General features: G+C 48.9%; 1 protein-coding gene and 1 long non-coding RNA gene across 9 annotated transcripts in view; one reads left to right on the top strand and one right to left on the bottom strand.

Annotated features, from left to right (window-relative positions):
• The window catches only part of LOC135304623 (uncharacterized), a 201543-nt gene that overhangs the window by 57582 nt on the left and 131356 nt on the right, over positions 1 to 12605 (bottom strand). For 4 of the 7 annotated variants that reach the window (XR_010365927.1, XR_010365931.1, XR_010365929.1 and 1 more), the window contains one exon: positions 7753 to 7872. The exons of the other annotated variants lie outside the window; for them this stretch is intronic. This is a non-coding gene — a long non-coding RNA (uncharacterized LOC135304623). The remainder of the gene's footprint in view (positions 1 to 7752; positions 7873 to 12605) is intronic. 7 annotated transcript variants of the gene reach the window in all.
• LOC135304620 (vascular endothelial growth factor receptor kdr-like) overlaps positions 1 to 12605 on the top strand; it is a 126282-nt gene that overhangs the window by 65232 nt on the left and 48445 nt on the right. For both annotated transcript variants that reach the window (XM_064427231.1, XM_064427230.1), the window contains exons 10-11: positions 3948 to 4098; positions 6532 to 6637. In XM_064427231.1, coding sequence (XP_064283301.1) covers positions 3948 to 4098; positions 6532 to 6637 — 257 coding nt within the window. The remainder of the gene's footprint in view (positions 1 to 3947; positions 4099 to 6531; positions 6638 to 12605) is intronic.

Below are 12605 nucleotides of genomic sequence, written 5' to 3'. Positions count from 1 at the left end.
GTGCCAATATTTTTTTTGGGAAACAGAAAAAATAAATGGAACACAAGTTGCAGTTCCATCAAGGGTTTTGATGAAGCCCCCTGTCCAGCAAAGTATCTAAGGTTGAGATTAATGCTTCACTGGCCTCTCTATGTTATTTTAATGATGTGCTTAATGTGAAAAGATTTTCTGAAGCAGTTTAAATGGTAGTGGGGAAGGTGCATAAATAACAGTTCAGTCAGAGGGCACTGAAAGGGATGCAGAGTTTCTCTAGAAAATGCAGATAAATTTTCTCTGTGCTGTTCTCTATATTTGGATGCTCCTTTGGGTGACAAGTGTAGAACCCCTCATGGCACCTGCGAGGTATTCAGGGAGAGAAGAGTCTTGCAGAGGGGTTCATGTCCTAATCCTTGTACGTATTATCTGCTCCTAATGCCACAAACTGGGGATAACAGCAGCGAGGAAGGTGAGATTTGCATAATGCTGATCAGTTTGAAACCTGCAGTAAGCAGAAGTGCTTTTTGATTGCATTTCCCAGTGCAGCAGCAGCCAAATCTTTAGTTATTCAGGTCAGCTCTCACAGCAGCAATTGCACCTCTGCAAGGCCAGCTGGGGACAAAATCACACTTGGAGCCAGAGAGGACGAAAAGCCATTTCTGTGGATACATTTAAAGGCATCTGCACAGCCCTCCTTCCCCACACAGCCAGGGACAAAAAGCTTTTAAGGTTTGTTTGGCTTCTGCTTGAGAGAGCTCAGCCTGGGGAGGGCCATGGCCAAGGGCTGGGAGGGGCTGGGGAGCAGGTCCTGGGGAGGAGGGGGGGGAAGCCACAGGGGGATAGAGAGGGAAGGAAGGGATGGAAAGAGCTGCTCTGGCAGTGCTGCAGAAGGATTTGTACCCCCAGCCTTGCCCACTGGGCATGAGCAGGGCTGAGGGTTTGTGCATAGCCCCTGTGCTGCCCAGTGAGCAAATGTGAGAGAGAGAAGCTCTGCCAGGTGCAGCTCCATGATGCCAGGCTTTGGGCTCAAAGCCCCTCTGCAGGCTGAGGTGAGCTGGCCACAGGGCACGCTGTGCAGGTGCCAGCCCTGAGGAAGCAGCCAGTCTGAGCCAATCCAAAAGCCCACCACAGAAACCAGTTCTCTTCACAACTGTTAGCACAGATTAGAACATGACTGTAGAATTCTGAAAATATGGTATGAGGTTGGCAAGAATGCAGGTGCACCACAGCAGGGATTTTATACATCTACATTACTACAAACCACCAGAGAAAATGAAAATTTTCATTAAAGAACTTTTAAACTATTAAAATCAGGTTTCCATCACCCATGGAGGCAACTGCTGTAAACAGGATTTGGCCCAGCAAGGGGAAGGGCAAAGCTTCAGGTGCCTGCAGGGGCACGGTCAGAGGTGAAATGGCCATGGCAGTGGGCAGGGGGCTGGAAAGGTTTCATCCCAGGAAATATCCCCCATAGGAGGATCCCACTTTCACCCCCTAAACCCTCAGTGCTCCAGGGCCAGCACCCTGCAGGGACAGGGGAGCACTGGGGCGTGGGGAAGGGCCCTGTCCCTGTCCTGTACAGATGAGCAGGGTCACCTGCAGGGCCCTGTTCTGTCCTGTCCAGGTGAGCAGGGTCACTGCAGGGCCTGTCCCTGTCCTGTCCAGGTGAGCAGGGTCACCTGCAGGGCCTGTCCCTGTTCTGTCCAGGTGAGCAGGGTCACTGCAGGGCCCTGTTCTGTTCTGTCCAGGTGAGCAGGGTCACCTGCAGGGTGACACCACCTCCACCACCCCCTCTGCAGGGGAAGGGCACAGACACTTGGAAAATCTCTTCACTCTCTGAATTTGTGCCCACAATCAACCACCACCCCACCTGTGTTATGTGAAAGAACAGATGGAGAGGCATTTCCCCTCACACTTAAAAAAAATAATTGCTTGATCATAAATAATGATTATTTCAATTGATGAATTATTTGGACTCATTTTAGGTCTCAAGTCATATTGAATAGTGTTATAATTGTGGCATGAACAATTCACTCCTCACTCATGTATGTTGTTGTTAGAGTTAGAGCAAGTTAAATGATTGTTTCTTTTTTTAGAAGGACAATTTAAATGACAGTCAACCAAGAATACAGAAAAATGTCCTGACTGTGATCAGTCACTGTCTCCCCATGCTCTTTCTCACACACAAACACCAGTCCCCCTGCCCAAGCGTGTAAAGCTTTGCTTTTACAGCCCAAACAACAACACTTGAGTAACATTTCACACACTACTTGTGTAACCTTTCACACTGAACTTGGAGTCTCTCTCCAAGTGCAATCACACTTGTGAGGTCAGGCCAGACATGTCGAGCACAGGATTTGAGACTGAAAAGACAAAATGTCCAAGGTAATAAAAAATGTGCTTCCCCCTCCAGGAAGAATGTACAGAATTATTTTGATGATCAGAAATCATTTATTGATAGGAAATGAGGTGCTGTGTAAGGAAATTCACCATTAGTCCCAATAATCTGTGCTGTGAGTTGCTCAGGAATCTCCAAGCACATGGAATCCTATGGCTCAGCTCAACAAGAACCACACCAAGCAGGGGCCAGCATTTGGCTTTCTCAGGGGAAATGTTAATCAGGACCTACTGAAGGTCCTTTAAACAGCCAGTGGTTTATGACAGGATGGGATATGACTGAACCTACTCCAGTCAATGCTTCCATGGGGTGGAGAAGGAAATACTGATGTGTTTTCAGGCACTGGTGAGGTCAGAAGACCTTTCAGAGCCTGACCATGAGAAATGCCAAGTGAGAGTCCCAGCAAGACATGGGATCAGCCTGGTCAGTCCTCTCCTAAGAGGGTTGGAAGGAAAAAAAACCTATTTAAAAAAAAAGAGGGAAAGGGCTCAAGATTGATGAGGTGGGCAATAGCTCATATTTACATATCTGGGGCCTCCCTGACAGCAGAAAAAATAAGTTAGCCCAAAAAATAGAAATCTAATCTACATTCACTTCCCAGCTTGTCAGAAGGCCTCGGTGCAGAGCAGCCCCTCTTGGCTGCACAGGGGTGTTCCACAGAGGGACCCCACCAATAAATCTGTTTGATTTCCTGTTATGAGAAGCAGACAAAGAGATATGGCCAGGGATGGGCAGAGCTGTCTGCACAAGGGAAGAGCCTGTGCTTTCACCCCAGCCTCAAACCCACCCTGTCCGAGGTTAGTGAAAGTTCAGTTCACTTTGGGGCTTTTTTCCCGTTCTTTCTCCTTTCCGTGCCTTCCCGTGGGAGCTGGAAGGAGACAGGACAAAGCATTTCTTTCCTGCTGGCAACGAGCAGCCCTGAAAGTGTCACAAAAAGTTTGCTCTTGAGAGATTTCCAGTCTGAGGGTGTGATCTTGCGGCCCCTCCAGATGTGAGTAATGCCGTGACATTTTTAATGGCATTCACCGTGGTTGGTGAGAATTCCTTGGCATTTCTCTCCCAAGTGTTTTCCCCACACCACTCCTTCCTCACTCTCTTCTCCCCTCCATCCAGTGCACATTACACACACAGAGAAAAGGAAAGACTTCAGGTGAAAAAGATGGTTTTTTCCCAAATCCCTGAGGACCTGGTGACTGCAGCTGCTTGAAAAGGTTCCTCTCAGGAAGGGACATCACCCCTCCAATTCCATTTTGTCCACAGTTCAGGACTGATCCTGATCCTGAAGCCAAGATGTGACCAAGAGATGTTCCATGGCATGAATTTTCCAGAAGTTTAGCAGGTCCCCAACAACACTTGGAAGGGGATTAGGATGAATGTGGTAGCATTGCAATGTGTTTTGTGAAATACCACAACAAACACCCTTGTTTCTGTGAAGGAATATTTTCAGAACTGCTGGGAAATCCCCAGAATATCAGGAGTCTCACTGGATCATCACTTCTCCCAACAAAATGTTACAAAACCTTTTATGGATGTGAATTTGCTCATTTGAATTTTGTGGATTTTTTGTCTTTAGAGAGACCCAAGATCTATGAAAAGGAAACAGATTTTGATAAAGTTGTGAAGGTGGAATTGAGAAGCAAACAGGAAATCCAGTGCACAGCGAGTGGGAATCCTGAGCCAAGGATCGAGTGGAAGTGGCAGCCCTGCAGCCTCACAGACACCCTGTAAGTGACTTCCCCATGGATGATCATGGTCCTCAGTTGTTGGGTATTTCCAGCCAGGTTTTCTTTCCACTCCATCCTAATTATCTGAGCTAAAATCACAAGCAGAGTGAAGATCTCCTGAGCCCAGCTGGCATCTGGTTGTGTTTGTGCACCTTGTGCATTACCTGAATTGTGTTAAATAAGTTTAAAGTGACTAAAGATCATTGAATTTTCCTTTACCTTGACCAGCAATGCCCCTCTGACTTTCCTTAGCCCTGTTGAATGCTGTGAATGTTTGACAAAGGAAAACCAGCAGGATTTGTGGGCAGAGCTAACACACTTTTTGCCCTGCAAAAGCTTTTCCAGACAAACCTGCTGAAGGCTTGACTTGCTTAAATCCATATGGGATTCATGGCACTTCCCAAGGTTTGTCTTCACTCTGCACACTGGGCTCAGGTTCCTGTGGCAGCCTTCTGTGGTGTCCCTGAAGCTGGGAGAGGGAATTGTGTCTTGCTGGGGACCCTTCTGTGCTGCAGGCTGAGGTGTGAACATGCAGCAGTCACTGGGTCAAAGCTACCAGAGAGGAAGGGGGCCAGGGAAAACCAGGATGCCTCTGGAGATTTGCCTAAGGAGACATTCCCTTTGCTCCTGCAGCTCCCTGAGCAGAGGGGTCTGCAGAGAGAGGCCTGGGCTGATGCCCATTGCTTCCCTGGTAGCCCCTGGGCACGTGCAGGAGCCAGGTCCTGCACAATTCTGACCACTTCAGCTCCTCACTGCAGTGAGAGGGATGAAATCACTTTCCCACCCATTATAAAAATGAAGATAGATCTAGAAAGCAAGGGAGAAAGTTGCTGGATAGTGCCTTATTTTCTCACTCATTTGTTGCTGTGAATGGCAAGCCATGAGACAGGGAAATCAGGGAGAATGCTTCCCCAGGTTTTCTGTACTCCACAGGGATGCTGGGTGATGCAGCCTCGGCTTGGGAGTGCCCCTGTGTGCCTGCCCCAGGGAGGTATCCACAGTTACACTGCTCCTGGGGGACAACCTCGGGGATTTGATGGCACTGTGACCACTGCAGGACAGCAGGAGGCACAGGGCTCTGCTTGGGAGGGGTTCAACGAGAGCAGGGTGGAATCACCACATGGAAACAGGTTCTGCATCCTCTAGGAAAACCACAGAGGTGACCTGAAATCTTTTCCAGACCTTTCTGTCTAGGGGGAGAGAATTAGCCATGAGTGCTGAATTCAGCCAGATCCAAACCAGTGACCTGGTGGCAAAGGACCTCACATAACCCTTGTTGCAGCTTTCTGGCTCTCTGATCTTATCAATTTAAATACAATTGCAGAGTGGCTCTACCTCTGCTGGCCCCAGGGGCAGCCTTATCTTGCTGCAGCAGAAGCTGGAGGAGGATTCCTGTGGGAAATGACACAGCCCCCACTTCCTTCTGTTGTCTGACTTCCTCTCTCTCTCTCTTTCTCTCCCCCCACTCTGCCTCAGCAGTGCCCTTTGAATCCCTGAGCACCAGCATTGTTCCTTAGAGCTGGGATGTGATTTTACTTCCTCTGAGCTTTTCCCCTTCATCCTCAGGACAGGATTGTGCCTTGCAGGAAGTCCCTCAAGATCTTCTAATTAGACCCTTCTGAGAGCCTCAACCCCCTCCCTGGCCCAGGGTGTTGCCCCTGTGCTTTGTGTGGCTTTGGCAAAGGCACAGCTGATTTATGGAGAGATTTTCTGCAGCATCAGCCCTTGATCAGCACCTATAAAAGTCCATTTTACCTCCTGAGACGCCGTGGTGGGCTCAAAGCCTTTGCATTTCTAGGAATGAGAAGAGCTGTGTGTCTGCTTAGTCTTACCAAGCTGAGGAAAATGGGGGAGTTTTTTTGCCCTGGATGGTGCAGCTGGACCTTCCCACATGACGTGTTCCACACTCTGCTTCTTGCCCATCTTCCAAAATGAAGATTGATACATGTCTTCTGTGGAATGTGCAGCATTAAAGGGGCCTTCTGCTGTTGTATCACAGTTTTTATCCATTCTACTCCCTCAGCCCACACTTCCTGTTGGAAGCTGAGCACAAGCAGACACTCAGCAACATCCACCTCCCCACAGTTTGGAGTGACTGGCATTTTGAATTTGGAAATATAACTTATATTAGCCAGATAAAACTCACATGATTTAATTAATTGGCCAGCATTTTCCATTTCTCATCTTTGCAAAGATTGGGGTTCATTGCTGGTCATGCACTGATTTTGTTTGCCTCTGTCAAGGTGCCTTGTAAATAATTTGGAAATGTTGCAAAGAAGGAATGGAGGAATTTCACAAAGATGTAACAGACTCCAGCAGCAACAGTTCTTAGGAGTATTTAAGACCTAAGATTATTGTCTAAAATTGACATTTTCTCAGTCCAATACACCTCCCTGCTTACTTTGAACACCATCTCTGCTTTTCCACCTCCAGGTGCAATCCTGAGGGGCCAAAAGTTGTGGTTTCAGAGAACACAGTCATAGGAAACAAGATCAGGAGCATTGAGAACACCCCCATGAGGCAGGGGGATAAAACAAAGGTATGTGTGGGATGGTCTGGGGATGATGTCAGGGGATGTTCACCCCCAGCTCGTGGTTCCCAAGCTGCTGAGGGTTCTTTGCATGCTTGGAATTCCCCAGCACTGGGATCATCCCAGATCTCTGCTGTTTACAAGTGCTGGGGTTTGGGAATGATGTCACCCACCCTATTTAAACTGTCCCAAGACTTCTGGGTCAAAACCTTCTGTGTCTCCTGCAGCCTTGAGAAAGTGTGAGAATGGCTCAGTTCGAGGGGTGCCATGATGTGAACGCTGATAAGGACTCTGAGTTCATTAAACACTTGGAGAGCTCTTGGTCCTGCCCTCTTTGTCCTGCCCCACTTTGTCCTGCCCCCTGTGTCCTGGCCCCCTTTGTCCTGCCCCCCCTTTGTCCTGTCCCCTTGTCCTCTCCCCCCTTATCCTGTCCCCCTTTGTCCTGTCCCCTTTGTCCTGCCCCCTTTGTCCTGCCCCCCTTTGTCCTGTCCCCCTTTGTCCTGTCCCCTTGTCCTGCCCCCTTTGGTCCTGCCCCCTTTGTCCTGCCCTGCTTGGTCCTGTCCGCTTTGTCCTGTCCCCCTTTGTCCTGTCCCCTTGTCCTGGCCCCCTTTGTCCTGCCCCCTTTGTCCTGCCCCCTTTGTCCTGTCCCCCTTTGTCCTGTCCCCTTGTCCTGGCCCCCTTTGTCCTGTCCCCCTTTGTCCTGTCCCCTTGTCCTGGCCCCCTTTGTCCTGCCCCCTTTGTCCTGCCCCCTTGTCCTGCCCCCTTGTCCTGTCCCCCTTTGTCCTGCCCTGTTCCCTCCACTCCCAGCAGCAGGAGCTGACCAGGTGTGGTCACAGTGCCACAGGTACCTGCTCTGATTTCCAGAGCATGCAGGTCTCAGGTTGAAGCCACTTCCCTGGAACAATGAAGGAGGGAAAACCTTCCTTGGGCACTCCCTGCCTGCTCCCCCTTCCAGCAGCCCTGGGATCAGCCTGTCTGTGTGAGCTGCAGAGATCCCAGCAGGATCACCTGTCCAGTGTCCCCCACGTGCCTGTGGTGACACTGGCTGATGTTCCCCATGTCTAGGCTGGGATTGTGCAGTGGATGTGGAGCTCCTGGCTCTGCTGGGCTCTGGCTGGGATTACCTGCTGGACTTGCAGCGTTGCTGGCTGCAGGAGTGGGTTTGCAGCTCCAGGTTTGGAGGTGGATGTTCCAGATGGTTCAGTGTCTGATCCTGCAGGGTGCTGGATCCAATCCTGGTTCACCTTTGAGCACGGGAGAATCCTTGAGTTAGTCCCGTGCTTAAAGTTAAGCACAAAGCTAAAGTGCTCTTCTGGACTGGGTCCAGACTAAATCAGCATCTGGCAGGATCAGTGCCTCAGCCATCTGCTCTTTCTCAGGAGACTTTCCAGTTCTAAACATAATCCAAACCAGAGCTCTGAAAACATGGAGCTTGGGCTGGGAAGGAGAAAATCAGTGTCCGCCTCTCATTCCTGAGTTTTTCCATTGCTGGGAGATATTCATAAATTGGATTTATTTAGATGGCATAGTGCCCCTTAAGCTCTGGCTTTAATGTATTCTTGAAGAATTTTACATCTTAGGTAAAAGCAATCCCCTAAAAGTGCTAATTATTTATAAAAATGGAGGTTGGTGACATTTACCTTCAAAGTTTCTTCTTTTTCTAAGACTTTTTGGTTGCTGCATGGGCTGACAAGAGCTTTGAGACTCTCAGAGCTACTGTTTATCTCCATATATATTATATATATAATTAGCTTTTACATATTTCATTATTAAAGTTAGGAGCTACATAATTTTACAATTTATAGTATACTCATTCTTCTTCTGTCTGGCTGAAAACAGTCAGAGGTGCTTCCTATTAATTCTTATGTCCTGATTAAGATTTATTCAAATTAATGTAACTAAAGTATAGGAATCTCAGGTTTCACTCCCTGCTTACATTGCAGACAGTTCCTCTCTTCCCCCTTTCTGAAGTTCAAGGTTCTGTGTTAATTGGAGTCTTTATATTATAGAATATAATTTTTTTTAAAGTGTCTGAGGAAAAAGTCTTCAGACTTTTCCTAGACTTTTATCAGTTCCATTCCCACCAGGAATGGAACAGACAGGAACCAGCCCAATCCATTCCCACCATGTCCCAGCAAATAATTCACCTACACTGACCAAGGAGATGAAAAAATAAAGATGCTGGAGTCTGAGCTTTCAAGAACTGTGTTAGGAACCTGGGATTAGCTAAGGCTGGGGGTTTTCCTGTGGGATTTGAGCTGTCCCGTGAGCACTGGAGTCTTGGGCAGAAGGTGGAATTCATTTGGGCTGTAGAATTTGTCAGCACCCAAGAGTTCACCCTTGCGAGCTGAGGCACTAAAAGCTGGTCCAGCCACACGTGGAAATTTGCATTAACTGATAGAGATGCTGAAAGTATGGAATAACTCCCCTGGAATCACCAGATCCAGAAATTTGCCCAAAGCAAGCTGGCAGGGTAGCAAGCATGGGTTTTTCCAGCAAACCCCTGGTGCTCTTTGATCACATGAAGCTCTTCAGACATCTCCTGACAGAAGTGCCATGTAAAATTGAGCTCTCTTGTCATCATCCTCATCATGATTATTCCATGAGTATTCCACAGACAGAGAAGTGAATTTCACCTCCTCCTGCCTTCCTAAGCCTGAGTCTCACTCCTGAGGAAAAGCACAAGGTTGTGGTTCAGGTATTGATGCACTTCAGTAAAATTTTGGTCAAACAGTGACCAATGAAATGGTCACACAGTTGAGGCAGTTGCACTGTGATAGTTTCATTTTTCCTGGGGTTTGGAGTCGTCACTGAACTTCTCACTTTGGGAGTTAAAGCACTGCATGGCTCCTCTGAATCTGCTTTTTTACACCAGGTGTAGCACCCGTGACTGCAGGAATTGCCTGACTTTTCAAGTCACAAGGAGCTAGGTTGCTATTTTATTTTCTTTCCTGTTAGCAAAATAACAAACTGGCCTGAGCTTGGGACCAGCAGAAGGGAATAGCAAGACTCATGCATAATTCAGCTCTCTCTGGGGGTTCTTTTCATCTCTTTTCTCCCTTTCATGTCTATATGAGAGTGGCCAGGCCACGTGGGTGTTTCTGCTGGTGAAATTCACAACCACTCAAGAAAACTGACCCAAAAATGCCAAGTTTAGACCTCCTGAAGGAACAAAAAGTCTCCATTAGAGCAGTGGGATGTGTGTGGTGAGAAGTGTGTGAGCAGCTCAGCCAGGCTGTTCAAATCTGTCACTTCCAGGAGCTTCTCCAGCCCTGTCACGCCAGGCTGTGCCAGGGAAGGGGACAGGCACAGGGAGGGGGTGGGACACAGCAGCCACTCCCTGGGGATCAGCCCAGGTGTGTCAGGCACTGAAGCACAGGGAACTGTCCTTGGTGGGTGCTTGCTGGCCTTACCAGCAGCAGGGACAGCAGAAACTTTGTCTTCCCTGACCTCCTAAATTCACAACCACTCCTGACCAAAAATGCCAAGTTTAGACCTCCTGAAGGAACAAAAAGAACAAAAAATCTGCAGTCACAAGAAGGGAGCAGGGGGTGGTGATTGCTCAGGACCAGCCAGGATTTACCCCCCTGCTCTAGGGGCTGGAGGGTGATCAGTCCCTCCATGCCACAGTTAACCCCCAGTTATCCCAGTCCCCAGCCCAGTCCAGCAGCTTTCCTGACCTCCCAGTGCTGCCATCAGCTCTGCTCACACTGGGGAAGGCACTGGCTGCTCCCAGGGACAGAACACCCCCTGCCAGAGATGGGAGCAAAGCTGGAAGTTCTCAGCCAGCTCCCAGGCTTCTCTCCTCACTCATCCTCAGTCCATCCTTTAGCATGTTGTGAGTGAATGAACTCCAGTCCTGGATCAGGACTGTCAGGCTGTGCAAACAAGTGCCGTGCTGTGCCACTCAAGTGGATGGATTAGCAGTGAGCTGAGTGCTTTCTGTGCAGGGTCCCTGCTGAAGTTCTGTAATTCCATCTCCCTGTAGCCACCTCCAGCCCAGCTCTGCCAGAGTCAGACAGCTGAGAAGTTTTCCACCCACGTTTTGCTCTCCTCATCCTCGCCCACGGAGAGCTAACGAAGTGAAAGAAGAGGGATTGTTAACTACAGCTCTCGGGTGGGGAGGGATTAGACAAAGGAAAGAGAAAGCAAGGAATAACAAGAGATATTAATTCATGCTGGCTCCAGCTTAAGGAAGGTCTCGTTGCTCTGTCCTTACTACAAGACATCTTAAAACACTCACAGTGCACGGCTGGGGAATGTTATTTGGCTGCTTCTAAAATAACTTATTTTTATCAGTTCAGGAACATTACATATGGACTTTATTGAACTACTCCACCAGGAGTTTTCCCAGCAGCAAGCTCTATTTACTTGTCAGAGTTGTTCTTCAGAAATCAGTCATTTTATTCCTTTGCTTATTGAGCTTTAAACTTAGTTTATTCTTTCCTAGTAATTATTTATTAGCTAATAATCCCTTCCTTGGGCTCGCAGTATTGGGTGGCCTTTAGGTTAAGTAATAGGAAATGGAGTCCTTAATTCCAAATCCAACCCAGGCAATGCAGCCTGGGATGTGTTTGATATGCAGTGAACTCCCAGGATCCCATCCAGCTCCCACTAGGAAGATGTCTAGACACGACATGCCAATAATTTGTTATTAATTAGCCTCCTGCCAGTGCTGCCTGCACAGGAGCTGAGGGTGGGACAGCCCTTGTGGCACTGCTGCTCACAGGGACAGGGAAGCTGGAAACTGCACATTCCCAGGCTGTAAACAGTTCATTGATGGCATTTTCAGGGCAGAGGCACAAAGTTTTAAGGCAGTTGCAGGTTTCACATCAATCATTATTCAGCTCAGCAGAGTGCTGTGCTCTGTGTTTTCTGAGAAGCAGCTCTGGGGTGAGCCCTGCCTTGATCATGGAATCAATCCCAGAGGGGTTTGGGGTGTGAGGGACTCAGAGACCCTCCAGTGCCACCCCTGCCATGGGCAGGGACCCCTTCCACTATCCCAGTCTGCTCCAGCCTGGCCTTGGGCACTGCCAGGGATCCAGGGGCAGCCCCAGCTGCTCTGGGCACCCTGTGCCAGTGCCTGCCCACCCTGCCAGGGAACAATTCCTGCCCAATGTCCCATCCATCCCTGCCCTCTGGCAGTGGGAGCCATTCCCTGTGTCCTGTCCCTCCAGGCCTTGTCCCCAGTCCCTCTCCAGCTCTCCTGGAGCCCCTTCAGGCCCTGGCAGGGGCTCTGAGCTCCCCCTGGAGCCTTCTCCTCTCCAGGTGAGCCCCCCCAGCTCTCCCAGCCTGGCTCCAGAGGGGCTCCAGCCCTGGAGCAGCTCCGTGGCCTCCTCTGGACTCACTCCAACATGTCTCAAGCTTTTCTACCCTGGCTATGATTCCAGGAGTGGAAAATACTTCTCCAGGTGCAGGGACTAAGCACACACAGGGATTATCCCCTCAGAATTTTTCCACTGTCTACTAAAGGTCCCCAGATTCTGGGATTGTGCCCCTGCAGAGTCCAACAATTTGCACTGTTAATAATGGGAAAAGATCCCTGAGTTTGGGTGCTCATGTTAAAACCATTTTTTCATTAGGGATGGCATTTAGAAGAAGAAGATCCTTATCCCAACCTGCCACTGTGACCAAACACACACAGATTTCAAATTTCAGCTACCAAACCAACCAGGATTAGGTTAGTTTGACCACTGAGAACTTTATTTCAGATGTTGGAAAGATAACTGGGCTCCCAGGCTTAGGGATTTACCCTAAGGAGCACACGGCTGGAGTGAAAGGTTGATACAGAGTGATTTCAAGGGATTCATCTTACAAGAAAATCACTCCAAATCCTGAATTGCCAGCTCTGGGATCACATGTAGATCTCTACTGGGTGCTGTTGTTTTTAAAGTCACAGTCTGGAGGGCTCTGGGAGGTGCCAGTTGGGGGCCCAGGCAGGGAAGTGCCTGGTCTCTGGTGCCCAGGTGTGTAAGGA

The sequence above is a fragment of the Passer domesticus genome, chromosome 7 (genome assembly GCF_036417665.1).
Source record: "Passer domesticus isolate bPasDom1 chromosome 7, bPasDom1.hap1, whole genome shotgun sequence".
NCBI classification, from domain to species: domain Eukaryota; kingdom Metazoa; phylum Chordata; class Aves; order Passeriformes; family Passeridae; genus Passer; species Passer domesticus.
This window is presented reverse-complemented; position numbering and strand designations above follow the sequence as displayed.